The 18053-nt window shown below is 32.8% G+C and overlaps 1 protein-coding gene across 2 annotated transcripts in view; it reads left to right on the top strand.

Moving 5' to 3' along the window:
• SOS1 (SOS Ras/Rac guanine nucleotide exchange factor 1) overlaps positions 1–18053 on the top strand; it is a 140632-nt gene that overhangs the window by 68162 nt on the left and 54417 nt on the right. For both annotated transcript variants that reach the window (XM_082642697.1, XM_082642696.1), the window contains exons 4-8: positions 1716–1880; positions 4704–4913; positions 7672–7815; positions 16165–16275; positions 16350–16448. In XM_082642697.1, coding sequence (XP_082498823.1) covers positions 1716–1880; positions 4704–4913; positions 7672–7815; positions 16165–16275; positions 16350–16448 — 729 coding nt within the window. The remainder of the gene's footprint in view (positions 1–1715; positions 1881–4703; positions 4914–7671; positions 7816–16164; positions 16276–16349; positions 16449–18053) is intronic.

The raw sequence follows: 18053 nt of genomic DNA, 5'->3' as shown, positions 1-18053 counted from the left end.
CCTTTTTTTGTTGGCTAGACCTAAGTGTCCCTATAAATCCTTCACATAGTTAGATGTGTAGGGACCTCTGTGAGACTGCCATAGGGCTATGTGTAATCTCTGAACAAAAATTCCATAAAGATCACCTATACTATTTAGTCCTATTTGTCATTTATATTAGTCAGTCAGTCAGTTGAGTCTCTCCAGAACTAATAGAAAAAATAACTGCTGGAAACTCTAATAATGTGATTTCTTTTTTATTTAATACAATAGACAAACTATTGATTAACTCTCACATCAAAAATATAGGTATGATAATAATTAAAACCTTAATAATACTTCTCTGATATCAATAATTTTATGTGTACTATAGTACAAGTAAAATGCTAACGCTTGCATACATTATCTCTAGGTTTTATTATTCAACAGAGTTAATTATTATCACCCCCACTTTGTAGATGAGATAACTGAGGCAGAAAGTGATTAAGCAACTTTTAGTTCACAGGACTCTAAGTGAATAGCATTAGGAAATCCAAGTTTGTTTGCTCTTGTACAAGATTTAAGGCTGAACACTTGGGTGATTAAGACTATCAAAAGGTTACGTTTTGTCCTTTGTTGTTTGAATAGGAATATCTACCTATATCTTACTAACTGGTCTGAGGAAGTAAGTTCAAGTTATAGAAAATTACTAAGCTGTTAGTCATTGCACTTCTTTATAATTCTCTTTTCATGATTTTTATAGCCATACATTGAATTATATTCTAAGAGAATTAACAAATTGAGGTATGCGCATGCTGTATTAATGATTCTAAATGTTGCATTTTAGGGTTTAATTGTGGGTATCATTTCAATTTATTAATATATCCATATCACTATAAACAATAGTTTTTACATATTCTTAAAGGTAAATGCAACCTGTTCCCAACTTATAAGTAAACTTTTTTTTTTTAAGTATAGTTGATCTACAATGTTATATTAGTTTTAGGTGAACAACGTAGTGATTCAATATTTTTATAGATTATACTCCATTTAAAGTTGTTATAAAATATATAAGTAAACTTATTATTTTGAAGTTTTTTTTCTTAATTGGATTGTTTAGAAAATAGAATTTATTTTCCTATAGGAATTGGTCGGCCCCACAAAAGCCCATACTCTCTTTGAAGTCTAATAATAGGACTATTTAATGTGCCCTTAATAACCACTGTTGTTCAGCAAGACATAGCATGAATTTTTTTCCATAGAAACAGCCCAGATACCAGGAATGAATGTACCACTAGGGTTTTTAGGAAGCCCAGGTTCCTTTGGAAAGAAGGATAGAGGTATAAGGATAGTAGATATTCCCAGATACCAATAATATATTAACTCTTGTTCAGCATAAAGGAAAAAACCCTCATTTGTCATTGTTAATTCCAGGTATTCTGAATTAGGTAACAATGAGCATTTTTCCCCTCCCCCAAACTTGGGCTTCCCTTCCTAGTTTAGGGATTAGCTATTTACTTATCTGTACTTCTTAAGTATTTTACATGATCATAGGTAATTTTGCCTTACCTTTTCTTAGTTTACATTTTCAAATAGCAATATGTATGTTATTCATAGGTGAACTACTTAAAATTAAATGCTATTAATAATCACAGGCCTCAGTAAAAGTTAAGCTAAACTGTATACACTTTTTAAAAAATCAGTGTGTCAAATTTATAGTAAGTAATTTTAAACATGCTTTTCTTTTAATTTTTCAGGAGGTCCTAGGTTATAAAATTGACCACCAGGTTTCTGTTTACATAGTAGCAGTATTAGAATACATTTCTGCAGACATTTTAAAGCTGGTGGGGAATTATGTGCGAAATATACGGCATTATGAAATTACAAAACAAGATATTAAAGTGGCAATGTGTGCTGATAAGGTAGGATACTGATCTATATGTTTTGTTCTTAAATTTTTATTCATGAAGTACTGGGTGCTAACATACTACTCAGACAGAATAAAATTATATATTGTTTGTTAGGGCATACTTTTAGTAATCTAATGGCAAGAACTCCAGATATCACTTTATGTAAATAAAGTATTATATATATAGTATTAAAATGTGTTTAAGTATGTCATGTAGCTTTTCTTTTATGTGTTGCTGCATGTAAGGTTAATAACAATAATCTCTTATTAGTGAATTTCTTAAATTTTTATTTGGATTGGAAGATTTAGAAGATTATGGATTTACTTGAAAAGAATATTCAAAAATGTAAAAATACTGGGTTGGCCAAAAGGTTCATTTGTAAGATGGCTCTAGTAGAGCTTAGTTGTCTTTAACTTCATTCGAAACTCTTGTTAGATTGTATTGTGACAGCTGTCATTTCAGTGTGCATTTAAAAAAAACTTATCAAAATTGGTGGATTTTTGTGTAGCCATTTTAATATTGAAGATGTAAGAAAAACAACATTTTTGGCATATTATTCTGTATTATTTCAAGAAAGGTAAAAATGCAACTGAAACACAAAAAAAGATTTGTGCAGTGTATGGAGAAGGTTCTGTGACTGATTGAACATGTCAAAAGTGGTTTGGGAAATTTCGAGCTAGAGATTTCTCTCTGGATGATTCTCCACGGTCAGGTAGACCATTTGAAGTTGATAGCGATCATATGGAGACATTAAATGAGAACAGTCAACGTTATACCACGCGGGAGATAGCCGACATACTCAAAATATCCAAATCAAGCATTGAAAATCATTTGCACCAGCTTGGTTATGTTAATCGCTTTGATGTTTGGGTTCCACATAAGTTAAGTGAAAAAAATCCTTCTTGACCATATTTCGGCCTGCAATTCTCTGCTGAAACGTAATTAAAACATTCCATTTTTAAAACATATTGTGACGGGCGATGAAAAGTGGATACTATACAACAATGTGGAATGGAAGAGATCGTGGGGCAAGTGAAATGAACCACCACCAACCACACCAAAGGCCGGTCTTCATCCAAAAAAGGTGATGTTGTGTATATGGTGGGATTGGAAGGGAGTCCTCTATTATGAGCTCCTTCCGGAATACCAAACGATTAATTCCAATAAGTACTGCTCCCAACTAGACCAACTGAAAGCAGCACTCGACGAAAAGCATCCAGAATTAGTCAACAGAAAATGCATAATCTTCCATCAGAATACCGCAAGACTGCATGTTTCTTTGATGACCAGGCAAAAACTGTTACAGCTTGGCTGGGAAGTTCTGATTCATCCGCCGTATTCACCAGACATTGCACCTTCGGATTTCCATTTATTTCGGTCTTTACAAAATTCTCTTAATGGAAAAAATCTCAATTCCCTGGATGACTGTAAAAGGCATCTGGAACAGTTCTCTGCTCAAAAAGCTAAAAAGTTTTGAGAAGGTGGAATTATGTAGTTGCCTGAAAAATGGCAGAAGGTAATGGAACAAAATGGGTGAATACATTGTTCAATAAATTTCTCGGTGAAAATGAAATATGTATCTTTTATTTTTACTTTAAAACGAAGGAACTTTTTGGCCAACCCAATACTAAACTCTTGAGAGTTTAATTTCATTGCCTAGCTTTCTTTAGATACTACTTGTATGGTTTTACTATGATTATGTTAAGGGCAAACATTTATTGAAAGTTAAGCATATATGCAACTTATCTCATTTGGTCCTTATGATATCCCTCTAAGGTAGATGCTCTTATCTACATTTTATAAAAGGGAAACTGAAGTTCAGAGAGATAAAGAAATTGGTCTAGAATTTTCTGAGAAGTTTCAAAGCCTAGACGTGAACTCCAGATCTGAGTCTTAAGTCATTGCACTGTACTGCCTCAGTAATTATTTGATAAAAATGAGTTTTCAGAAAAGAAAATATTTTCTGATGAAACGTCTCACTCCCTTTTTTCCAACTATTATTGATTCGGAATATTCTTTCTGATTGCTGAATCCACTTAAATATATTTTAGTATATTTGTTCTTTCAGAATGTGAAAATCACCTCATCTGAAGGATTTCAAATGTTTTTATTTTTTAATGCATGAGTATTTGATTTTAAAATAGTTATTTTTCAATGAATATAAAATATTTGATACTTTTAAATGAATTGATAAAATATTTCTGAGTATGTAGTACGTACTCACACAGAGAAGAGATGCAAGAGGAATATAGAACGAGACTGTAGATTTGATGAAAGGGTACTTATATTTGTGAAACAAGCAGAAAGTAATACAAGATAAAATATTTTATTGTGTTATAGGGATAATGATGTCAAAGTTCACAGGAGGGAAAAGTTAAGGTTTAGCAAGAGTAGTAATAGTAGACTTCTTGGAAAAAAACAGGACTTATTTTGATCAATCACCAACAAATGTAGGAATTATTCAAATATGAATTATGTGAGGCCCTGGAATGAAGTGGTGATGTCAAGGTTAAGAAACAGAGGAAACTAAGAGAGAAATCCAAGACAAGGTTTGGAAACAAATTAGAAGTAATACACGGTTAACAAGAGAGACAGACAGACAGACAGATACTTGTATTGACAGAGAACTTGGAAGAGGCAGTTTGTGATACCTGATGTAGAATTTTGTCTTAGAGAAGCTGTGGAGGGGGAAATGGCATTATATCCGAGAAGAGGTAATTGTGTTTCTGCTTATTATCATTTAAGAACTGTATTCAAATAATAGCTTAGGGTGCTTAACTTCAAGTTGGACTACAGATTGATATTTTATTATACTTTTTTTCTATCTGACTGTAGGTATTGATGGATATGTTTCATCAAGATGTAGAAGATATAAATATATTATCTTTAACTGATGAAGAGCCTTCCACCTCAGGAGAGCAAACTTATTATGATTTGGTAAAAGCATTTATGGCAGAAATTCGACAATACATAAGGGAACTTAATTTAATTATAAAAGTTTTTAGAGAGCCCTTTGTCTCCAATTCAAAATTGTTTTCAGCTAATGTAAGTATCATTGAATAAATGTATATCATTGCATGTGTTGTTAATTTTACATGACCACTCAAATTTGAATTTGTATAGCTCATGATTGCTGATTGGTCCATTTTTTAAAAGTAGTGGGATTTAATTCATCATGAGTATGATCAAAAATAAAGTTGCTACGGGCCTCCCTGGTGGCGCAGTGGTTGAGAGTCCGCCTGCCGATGCAGGGGATACGGGTTCGTGCCCCGGTCTGGGAGGATCCCATATGCCGCGGAGCGGCTGGGCCCGTGAGCCATGGCCGCTGGGCCTGCGCATCCGGAGCCTGTGCTCCGCGACGGGAGAGGCCACAACAGTGAGAGGCCCGCATACCGCAAAAAGAAAAAAAAATAAAAATAAAAATAAAAATAAAGTTGCTACAACAGTTTTGATAAATTAAACATCAGAAATTAAAAGACAAAATCTAAACTAGACTGATTGTGTAAGTACAAATGAATTCACAGACTCTTCCATGTACTCCAAAGAATAAAACCTCTTGTTTAGGTGGAAGACTTCTATGTTTAATTTGGCTCATTTGCATCATTGAACCAACGCTTCATCAGGGCTGCCTATATTTTTGATGCCATACTTGGCAATGGGGATTCAAAGATGAATAAAAAACTGTTTCTTCTGTCAAGTTTAGTCCAGTCAAGACAGAAATGTAAACTTTAAATTAAATTGCAATACAATGTGGTAATTACCATAAACAGAAGTATGACAACAGTATTTTGGGGAACACAAAGGAAGGTGCCAGTAACTGAAAATTAGAGAAGGGACTTCCTATTAATTACTTCCTAGTAATTAAACCAACCTGATTGGGTCCTGGAGAAATGCTAAATGAGAACAGTTGAGATTGTCTAAGGGAGTTGCATTCTAGTAATTTCTAGAACTGTAGCTACATAGTCACAGGTGACTGATGGAGAAGTGGTGCTCACAACAGAGGCTGAGACTGGTATTCACTCACTGTTATGGCAATGAGCAGACATTAAAAAATAAAGGAGTAGATTTTGAGTTGCACAAGTCTGTAAATATAGTAAAAAACCATTGAATTGTTCACTTTAGGATGAATTGCATGGTATGTAAATTATATTTTAATAAAGTTGTTTAAAAACAGAAGGTTGTTTAAAAACAGAAGGCAAGATTTCTTAGGACACAAAAATCAAGAACCATAAAATTAAAAATTAATGAATTAGACTTCATTAAAATGAAAAAAACTTTTGCTCTTTGAAAAGCATTGTCAGAAAAATAAAAATGTAAGCCACAGATTGTAGGAACCTGTTTGAATTACATATATCTAACAAAGAGTTTGTATTCAGAATATATAAAGAACTTTTGCAGTTCTCAATAATAAGAAAAACAGCCTGATATTTTAGGTGGGCAAAAAATTTGAACACTTTATAAAAGAAGGTATACCAATGACCAAAAAGCACATCAAAAGATGCTCAACATTAATAGTCATAAGGCAAATGCAAATTAAGACCATAATGAGACACTACTACACACTCATTAGAAAAGCTAAAATTAAAAAGACTGACAATACTGAATGTTGAAAAGAATGTGGAGCAACTGCTTTTGGGAATGTAAAATTCCCACATTGCTTGTGAGAATGTAATCTGGTATAAATATTTAGGAAAAGAATTTGGTAATTTCATATAATATTAACCATAAGCTAGCCATACAACTTATCAATTCCACTACAAAATCACAGTTGGGTAAAACATCCATTCAAAGTTCAAAATAGACCAGTGGATTTTAATGTACAAAATTTATATAGTTTCAGATTCTACGTTGCATCTAACCTTTAAGAAACTACCATTTATTGACTTGTATAATATCATAAAAAGATATTCACTCCATGTATATGAAATTTCCAGAGTAGGCAAATCCATAGAGATAGAAAGTGGATTAGTAGTTGCCAGAGACTGGGAATGGGTGTGTCGGGGAAGAATGGAGAGGGCTACTACTGGATGCAGCCTTTCTTTTTGAGGTGATGAAGATGTTCTAGAATTTGATGGTAGTGATGATTGAACAGGCTGTGAATATGTGAAAGTACACTTTAAAAGGGTGGATTTTATGGTACGTGACATATCTCAGTGAAGAAACTATGCAGAAAAAGAAAAGAGTATCCACAATTATTTGAATAGACTCCTCCCTTTTCCAACTACGTGTCTTTGTAAAGCTAGATTTTCTTCATATGCTTTAACCAAAGCAACGTGTCACAACAGATTGAATGCAGAAATATACATGAAAAGCCAGCTATCTTCTATTAAACTAGGTGTTAAGAGATTTGCAAAAATGTAAAACAGTGCCATTCTCCTCACTAAGATTTTTGGTTGTTCTAGAAAAATATAGTTACTTTTCATAAAAGAACTCTTTATTGTTATTTTTAAATGAATTAAATGTTTTATAATTTTCTTGGTTTTAATTTCTAATATAGTAAATGTTGATAGTAAATAATTTCTAATATAGTAAGCAAAAGCCCTTTGGAGTTTTCAATAATTTTTACGAGTGTGAAGGAGTCCTGAGAACAAAAAGTTTGAGAACCAGTGACCTAGAGAAATGTGTTTTGCAAACTGTACTTCATTTCCAAAGGAATTCTTTGTCTTTTACTTATATTTGTAAGTTGTTAAAATTTCTCACTGTATCTGCCATGTTAAATTTCATGATTATAAAATGACTTATTGGCTCAAAATTTGTTTTATTATACCACCTAACTGAATTAATGTGTTTTTCATCCCAACAGGATGTAGAAAATATATTTAGTCGTATAGTGGATATACATGAACTTAGTGTAAAGTTACTGGGCCATATAGAAGATACTGTAGAAATGACAGATGAAGGCAGTCCCCATCCATTAGTAGGAAGTTGCTTTGAAGACTTAGCAGAGGTAAGTAATTATACACCAAAAAAATCTGCATCTAGAAGGCCGGACATTTGAATTAAAATTGGAATCTGAATTCTTGTTTCCAGCTAACATAGACATTAACTGCTGACTACTCAACTATATTGCCTCTTCCTCAAAGGGTCATTGTCAACATTTGTTTCCATTATCTCACGAAACTTAGAAAAAGTAGTTTCTCATCATTCTCATCATTATAAAAAACAGATCCCACAGCTGACACTTAATTGGCTATCTTATCAATGAAGAGGCCACAGAACTTGGACCTGAGGTCAAACTACTTGTGTTCCAGTCTAAAATCTGCTACTTAGTAGTTGTATGTGTCCGTGGGCAATTTACTTCATATCTCTAAACCTCTCTATCTATATTTGTAAAAGAAAGATAATAATAGGACCAGGATTTTTTGAAACTTAAATAAAATAACTTTCCTGAAATATTTAGCTAACCAGCTTCATACAGCTACTCAATATATGGTAACTGTGCATAATTATTTAGAATAGGAGGGATGAAGTGAATAGGAAAATCAAGTCCAGGACCTAGATGATTCAGATATCATAGGGGTAGAAAAATGGTAACCTTCTCCTTGATATTTCAAGTGCTAAAATATTGAGTTAGCATTCTGAAATTTCTAGCTCTTGCTTTGTTCTCATTCCAAAATCAACTATATCTTTTATTATAACTCAGGGTCGAGTTTGTAAAACAAAAAATTTAAGACTTTCAGGCAAAATAATATGCTAAGTTTAAGCTTCACTACAGCGCCTCAGTGTTGCTTCAAACATACAGAAGTCATAAAGTATAAAAAGGAATATACATAACTAGACTCAAAAACAAGGATGTTCTTCAGCAAGAGGGCAAGTTGTACTCAGAGGAAAGTTGAGGAATACAAGAACTAATGCTGAGAAATGTAGTAGTAAATTTTATAAGCTACTGATTTTTTTTTTTTTTTTTTTGTGGTACGTGGGCCTCTCATTGTTGTGGCCTCTCCCGTTGCGGAGCACAGGCTCCGGACGCGCAGGCTCAGTGGCCATGGCTCACGGGCCCAGCCGCTCTGCGGCATGTGGGATCTTCCCAGACCGGGGCACGAACCCGTGTCCCCTGCATCGACAGGCGGACTCTCAACCACTGCGCCACCAGGGAAGCCCTGAATATTTTTAAAATAAATTTATTTATCTTATTTATTTATCTTTGGCTGCGTTGGGTCTTCGTTGCTGCGCGCAGGCTTTCCTCTAGTTGCGGAGAACGGGAGCTACTCTTCGTTGCGGTGCACGGGCTTCTTCTCATTGTGTTGGCTTCTCTTGTTGCAGAGCATGGGCTCTAGGTGCATGGGCTTCAGTAGTTGTGGCGCACGGGCTCAGTAGTTGCAGCTTGCGGGCTCTAGAGTGCAGGCTCAGTAGTTGTGGTGCACAGGCTTAGTTGCTCCATGGCATGTGGGATATTCCCAGACCAGGGCTCTAACCCATGTCTCCTGCATTGGCAGGCGGATTCTTAACTGCTGTGCTCCCAGGGAAGCCCCAGCTACTGAATATTTTAAAAACCAAACTGTTTTTTTTAATTTAAAAGGGAAGGTAAACTAAACTTCTCAGCACATAAAATGGGCTTGTATTCAGAAGATAAGAAAAACTAAGCAACTGTAAACTCTCTTTAAAATTTAGAAAAATTTATAGATAATAACAAACTATATTTGATTTTAAAACATTGAGGAAAATCACCAAAAGAATAGAAATACTACCTATATCTTACAGTGTACAAGAACTATAGGAACACTTTTTAATCTTTTCCATTGATAATAGGAAAGAATAATGAAGTAAAGAAAAACAGTGATAATGAAAACAAACTACAGTCATCCCTTGGTATCCATGGGGGATTGGTTCCAGAAATCCCCTCTCCAACATCAAAATCTGTGGATGCTCAAGTAACCTCATTTAAAATGACATAGTACAGTTGGCCTTCTGTATCAGCAGATGTGGAACCCACAGATACAAAGGGCTGACTGTAATATGATACAAATAAATCCAGCTACATTATACTACTATGTTAGTAACTCAGTATATGTAAACTGATGAAACTCGCCTATTTAAAAAAAGTACTTATTTTTTATTTTTAAAAGTCCATTTTTTGCAGCTTGTAGAGACACACCCAAAACAGAACCACAGAAATATTTAAAATAAAGGAATTGGGCTTCCCTGGTGGTGCAGTGGTTGAGAGTCCGCCTGCCAATGCAGAGGATACGGGTTTATGCCCTGGTCCAGGAAGATCCCACATGCCGCAGAGTGGCTAGGCCCGTGAGCCGTGGCCGCTGAGCCTGCATGTCTGGAGCCTGTGCTCCACAACAGGAGAGGCCACAACAGTGAGAGGCCCGCGTACCGCAAAATAATAAATAAATAAAAATAAAGGGATTGAAAAGTCAACATTTGAAAACAAATAAAAGGAAGCTAGTATATAAATATCAATTGATATAATTAGGAAAAGTAAGCTTGGTGGGGAGGACATTAGAGTAGAGAGGGACACTACCTAAATAGGAAAAGGGACAATGTCATGAAGATATAACAATCATGAATGTATGTGTACCTGATTATAAACCCTCAAAATATAAGAAATAGAAACTGACAGAATTATGAGAAATGGAAAAAAATTTACTATTATGATAGGAAATTGTAGCACATCTCTATCACAAACAGGAAAAAGATTAAGGCTATAGAAGTTAAAATAAGAAAATGAACAGGTTTGATTATGTATATATGGATGATTCTAGATTCATTTCAAGATACCAGTTATATTTACAAAAATTGGTTATAGTAATAGATAAAAAAGGAAGTCTCAAATATTACATAATAGCATACAAACCATCTTTTCTGACTATATGAAATTAAATTAGAAATCACAATAAAAAGTTTTTAAAATACTAGGAAATCTTAAAAATGAATTTCTAAACATCTCATGGATTAAAGAGGCAGTGACGATGAAAATTACAAAATACTTGAAATTGAGCAAAAGTGAAAGTACTATATGCAAAACCCTGTAAGATGCAACTAAAGCAATGCATAAAGAAAAACTTACAGTTTTAGACATATATTTTAAAAAGTAGATATAACTAAAAATAAATGAGTAAAGGTTTCAGTCCAAGAAACAGGAAAGATAAGTTAAATTTGAGAGATGGTAATAATAGAAACAACATAAAGGAAGTAATAGAAGAACAGGATTAATGAACTAGAAAGCACACAACAGATAGAACAAAACCTCTGATAATGTTGATCAAGGCAGAAAAAAGGAAAAGCATAAATATTAGGAAGAAAAAGTTATAACTACAGATTGCAACTTTTTTAATCATTCAGGAATGCTGAGATCCATTTGAAAATTTTTGAGAACTGGGATGGAGTGGTTAACTTTTTAAAAAATATAAAATAGGAAAATTGACAAGAAATAGATATCCTAATTAACTTAAAAACCATTAAAAGTTGAATAATCAAATCTATGTTTCAACAAATGACATGAGGCATACACTAAGTATTAGGAGTTTTACCAGTCTTCAAGAAACAGGTAATCTTACTCTTGAAAACTGTCCCCTGCTCCATTCAGTTTAGAAATAGCACCATAAGGTATTCAGAAGTAAACCCAATAAACATATGCAAGATTTTTGTTAAGAAAACCACAAAATAGATTCATAAGGAAGATAAAAAATAGGGACACAAAGGGCAACTCAATTTTTTAGGATTATATATCAATACATATATTATCAAAACTGGATAAGAGTAATACAAGAAAAAAATATGAACCACTCTCACATACTGACACAACTGGCAAAGAAAATTAATCAGTTTATAATCTAAATAAAAACTGTAGCCAGTATGATATATCTTAGGAAGTTTACTCTTAAGTGGTTTGAAATTTTTAAAAAGTTAATGTTATATTTCACATTAACATTAAAATCTCAACAAATAAGAAAAAGCATAGAAAAACATTCATTCAGGAATTTCTTTAAAATGTTGAGCCAAGTAGGAATAGAAGGGACCTTTCTTAATCTAATAAAGGATATCTATCAAAAACCTATAAAAGATATATTTAATGACTACGCTGTAGGAGAATGCCACTCACTACTTCTTTTCAACACTCTAATAGAGATACTAGCCAAAAGACAGAAAAAGAAGAGAAAAGACAAAATTGTCCTGTTTGTAGTCAACATAATTGTCTACACAGCAAATCCAAGAAAATGTATATAGTGTTGTAACTATTAAGCAAGTTTAGTATAGTTGCTAGATAAAAGACCAACATAAAAATTGCTAGCATTACTATACTCGGTTCCAACCAAGTGAATGTATAATATTAAAGGAAAAAGGCTCCATTCTCTCTAGAAACAAAACTGTAAGGTATTCAGAAATAAACCCAATAAACATATATATGCAAGACTTTTGTTAAGAAAATCATAAAATAATGATATTCATAAGGAAAATCTGAATAAATGGAAATACCATGTTCATGGAAAGACTCAATATTGTATTGATGCAGTTGTCCCCGAATAATCTATAAATCAGCAAGCTGATCGTAAAATTCATGTGGAAGAATGAAGGGACAAAAATAACAATTTTGAGGAAGAACAAGTTGACGGGACTTGTCCTATCAGATTTTAAGATTTATTACAAAGCCACAGTAAATACGATTTATTACAAAGCCGCAGGATTAGTTGTAGATACAGACAATTAGTGGAACAGAATAGAGCACCCTGAAAAAAAATACACATACACACGATATGTGACAGATTACATTTTAATCAGTAGAGAAATAACAAACTAATTAATAAATGATGCTGGGTCAAAACTGGTTTTCCATGTGGAAAGAAAATATTCCTTCCTTAGCTCACATCATACAGGAAAAACTCTCAGTAGTTTAAATAAAATCTAAAAATGAAAAGCAAAACTTTAGAAGTTCGGAAGAAAATACAGGAGAACATATTTATCACTTTGAAGTAGGAAGGGTTTCTTAAAGAACACATAGAAAGTACAAACCATAAAAGAAGAGATTAAAATTTTTAAACTTCTGTTCATACACAAAAAAAGTTACGAGAAGCACAAAAGAATGAAATTGAACTCCTTACCTCATACCATATATAAACATAAGTTCAAAATGGATCAGAGACTTAATATAAGAACTAAAATTACCAAACTCTTAGGAGAAAGCATGGCTAAGTCTTCATGACCTTGACTTTGCAAAGGATTCTTAAATATTACACCAAAAGCATGAGTGAGAAAAGAAAAAAAATACATAATTTAGACTTAAAATATAAAACTTTTGTGCTTCAAAGAGTACCATCAAAAGTGAAAGGACAGCACACAGGATGGGAGAAGATATTTGCAAATCATATGTCTGATAATATCTGATATATTCAGTGTATATAAAGAACTCTTACAAAAAAGACAAACAACTCAGTTTTTAAATGGTCAAAGGATTTGAATAGGAATTTCTCCAAAGAATATATAAAAATGGCCAACAAGCACATGAAAAGATGTTTAGCATCATTAGTCATAAGTAAAATGCAAATCAAAACCATTATGAAATACCACTTCACACTCACTAAGATGGCTAGAATTAAATTTTTAAAATGAAAGGAAAATACCAAGTTTTGGAGAGGATGTGGAGAAATTAGAACCTTCAAACTTTGCTGGTGGGAATGTAAATAAAACGGTACAATTGCTATGGAAAACAGTTCTTCAAAAAGTTAAAGAATTACTGTATGATCCAGCAATTCCAAAAGGTTGCATACTGTGTACTTCCTTTTATATGACTTTCTTGAAATGAAAAAACTATTGAGATGCAGAATAGATCAGTGGTTGCTGGGGGCTAAAGAGGCTATGATGGGAAGGAAGAAGGTGTGGCTATAAAAGGGTGGCAACAAGAGCCATCCTTGTGGTGATGGAAATATTTTATACTTTACTACATCAATGTCAATGGCCAGGTTGTGATATTGCACTATATTGTACTATTGTAAGAGGTTACCACTGGGGAAAACTGGGTAGTGTGCAGACAGACAGAATCTTTCCGTATTATTTCTTACAACTACATGTGAAATCTAAATTATCTCAGAGTAAAAAATTTACCTAAAAAAAGATATATTTATACAGAGTTTAAAATAAATGAACTGTAAGGAACTATGCATCAAATTGGATAAATCATTAAAACAACTTTGAATATAAAAACCAAATTGCAGAAGAATTTATTGTTACTATGTACATTACAATATTTATATAAAATTTGAAAGCATTGCCTTGTTTCTTGATACATATGTAATTATGATATAAAAATATACTTGGAAATAATAAAATTCAAATTCAGGATAGTGATTTCCTCTGGGGATTAGCAGGAGAGGAAATTAGCTTCTGAAAGGGAGCCCAGGAGGATCAATTACATCTGTACTGTCTTATTTCTTTAAAAAAAAAAAAAGTGAAGTGTTATAAAATGTTGAGCTTTTTTTGAGCTAGATGGTGAATATGGTTGTTAAACTGTTTTCTGTACTTTTCTGTATGTTTGGAATAGTCTATATTTTTAACTGTTAATACACAGTTGTGTGTATCAATAATTAAATTTTTAAGTGAATCCTATAAGTATTGCATTTAACCAGTAAACTGATCATAATATCATCTATTAATTTAGACGAGGATTCTTAGAAGTGCTTGCCATTCTACAAATTTATCCTCAAGAATAAAACTACGTGATAAGAGCTTGGATTTCCAGTTAGTTGTCAATTTTTTCTCTCTCGAAATTAGCTATTTTAGAATGATAATACTAGATACCATTTATTCACCGCTTATTATGTGCATATGCTATTGCAAGCACTTTGCGTGTATCTCACTTAATTCCTAAAACAACTCCTTGAAGTAGATATCATCTACATTTTCCAATGAGGAAACTTGGCTTAGAGTAAATGTTGATAGTTTGTCAGAGATCACACAGCTAGTAAGTAGTACAATCAGAAGTGGAACCTGGGTCTCTCTGATGCTAGAGTCATGCTTTTAAGCCACTACACTGTCTGTATAGTCTTTACTTTATATGTGTAATTGTCATAAAAATTCTATAATAAATTAGAGTTTATTGAAAGGGGAGGAGGACAGACATTATCAGCTCTATATAAGTTCATGAATTCAAGAGACCCAAGATATAAGCATCCAATCACATTTTTATTCCTCTCTCCCATCCAGTCTATTCATAACCTGACTCCCTCCTGCTGTTATTGTTGAAAACCTACTATCCATTCCTGTAAGATCTGCAATGGACTGCAATTTCCATTGTTATATTATTACAGAAATGTTCAGTTGAGAAGACAGTTGAAGGAATTGAAATGGCTCAAGGAATTTAGGATGACTTGGAACTTTATATCCCTATTGCATTTCACAGAGAACAGAACTGGGGTCTTCTGATTTCTGATCTTGTGTTGTTATTACTGAATCTTTCCTTAAAGAAAACAGTCTGAGAAACAACATAAAGGGTAATTTAAAAGTAAACATTTGTTCTGTCATTCACTCCTAACTTCATTCTTCTGCAGTCCTCCACTAGATGTCCTCTTCCTCTTTCTAGAATTACCCTTCATAGAAATGAGCTCTTGCTAGAATCTATAACACCATCTTCATAATAGTTTGGGGGTTTTGGCTTTTTATTTTTACCTGGAATAGAGCACAGGATGACGGAGAGTAGAAATCCTACCTCCTGATAAAATCACAATACCTACTCTTTTTTTCCTCAGGAATCATCAAAACCAGTAGATTCTAACCTTTAGAATTGTTTAGTTTATTAATGATTGGTGATGGTAAAATCTTTTGGCAATTTGGATTAAATTTTTATTGTTTTGTGAAAAATATGCCAATGAATTTTAGATGATATAAACAGTTACCTCTGGCTTGCAGAATGTGTTAAGTAAGTCTATGAACAAGAAATAACCATGAGAAAATAAATGTCTGGCACCAATATTCTAAATGTTTATACTTTACCTGTTGTGGATATCTATGTTCTTTATTATTCAGGCTACACTTAGTTTTCCACATCTAAAAATCCCCCCATTCTTTTGACTATGTTTGTTGATAATACTCTACTAGAACCCTTTCATGAGAGGTGTCATATAAGAATCCCATTACTCATCAGAAAGAATTGATTTACTTTCTTAATTGAGAATATTAGGTTTATTCTGTTAAAATTAACAGCAATGTAATTTTGTTTAGAGGCTTTAAAAGAAATATATAATTGTGCAGGCATAGGTGTGCCCATAATTTAATCTTCTTGTGTTTATGGTGGTAGGTCATTTATACTTTACCTTGGAGAAAGATTATTTATGTTTTGCCTTCTTTATTTTCTAAGGAACTGGCATTTGATCCATATGAATCATATGCTCGAGATATTTTACGACCTGGTTTTCATGATCGTTTCCTTAGTCAGTTATCAAAGCCTGGAGCGGCACTCTACTTGCAGGTATAGTAGTTTTTAGATCAAGATATATGATGTCTGAAAAGTAAACTTAAAAATTAAATCACTTTATTTTCTAGTCAATAGGCGAAGGTTTCAAAGAAGCTGTTCAGTATGTTTTACCCAGGCTACTTCTAGCCCCTGTTTACCACTGTCTACATTACTTTGAACTTCTGAAGGTAAGAAAACTTTCTTCTACTTATAAAATATTCAAGTGTGTTACAGTTTTTTACCAGTTCATTTGTGTGTGAATCATTATGTGAGCGCTCATGAACATGTCTGTATCTATTTTCTTTTTCTAGTTAAGAAGCAAATGTAAACGAATCTATAGAAGAGTGGCATATTTTCTCCAGTTTCAATAGTGAATTTTAAAGCAATCATCAGATATTTTTATCTTGTGCCCTTACTTTTTGTTTACATGGTCGAATGTTTGGAAACAACCTTGTATTTATGCATCCAAGTCTCCATTTTGGGACCTCAGCAGATTCAGGGACTTAGATAAGGAACCAGTGTGGGGATAATGCCAAAGTAATGGAGAAGATTAATCACCTAATTTTCGTAGCTTAAGTTTGCAACTGTGTCTATAGAACTGCTTACTGTTACTTTAGAAGCAGTGAACTATAGTAATCCTAGTAAAAAATTCCCATTTGATTAAAATACTCAATTTAAAAAGCACCAAAAAGAAAAAGTTGTGCTTTTTTTCCCTCTTTTCCTATTATGCACTGAAACTAACTAGGGAAAAGGGAACCTTAGTCTGTATAAATTATAATTCAATAGTGTAGCTCCAGGTGATTTACTTTTAAATATCTTATGTATCTAATGATGTCTGCTTTGGATTATGGATAATATGTCCTTAAAAAAATGAAATTTTTTTCAAAAATTTTAAATAATGAATGAGATAATAAAGATATTCTATTTAATGAACTAACCCCATAAATACAAAATAAGACATGTATTAATACTATTATTATTCCTTTAGTTTTTAAAAGAATGTTTTATTAAAGAAAAATTCTGTTTAATATCATGATTTTGTTATGAAACATGTATTATTAGAAATCAGATTTATAGTTTGCAGGAATACATGAAGGCTCTCTATAATGAATCAATGAATGAATAGAAAGCCTGAATTTAGCAAATTGGAGGAACTCAGATTCTTACATTTTCCTTCCATTTTCCCAGGTCTCTCTACATTGTAGTAATTTGGAGTTCAGTTAGATTTGTTAAGCAGGAATGTTTGAAGTTGGAAAGAACTAAGGAAGTTAAAGGACTTGATGACCAGGAAGAATTATGGAGCTCTTAGCTCTCTGTTCTAGGCTGCAAACAGAATACCATTTATGGTCTTCGGTAATATAGGATGATTATTTTAAGAGGATAATCAAGAGGAAGCATTTGGTGTGTAAAATCATTCTTTATAAAAATTCATTATGACAAATCATAACCTCAGAATGGGACATTGGCAAACAAATTTATTATATAGATCCCTTCCTCATAATGGAATCTGTAATAATGAGATTTTTACCTGAGACTACAATGAAATTCTGATGGATTAAAGGCCATATAAAACCTTGAAGCAGTCATTAATTAATAAGTAAGAACAAGAAGCTTTGATGAAGTTTCAGAAGGCTATAAATCCTAACCATCTTAATAGTATAAGAGAAATTAATTATTTACTCCCCCAAGTATAGGCAATTAAATTTTTTAAAATTATAAGTTATGGTAATAAAACTTTTTAAAATTAAATTAATTCATTTATTTTTGGCTGAGTTAGGTCTTCATTGCTGTGT

The sequence above is a fragment of the Mesoplodon mirus genome (assembly GCF_964341445.2).
Source record: "Mesoplodon mirus genome assembly, chromosome: 14".
Taxonomy (NCBI): Eukaryota; Metazoa; Chordata; class Mammalia; order Artiodactyla; family Ziphiidae; genus Mesoplodon; species Mesoplodon mirus.
The sequence above is the reverse complement of the archived record's forward strand: the minus strand, read 5'-3'. Positions and strand labels throughout refer to the sequence as shown.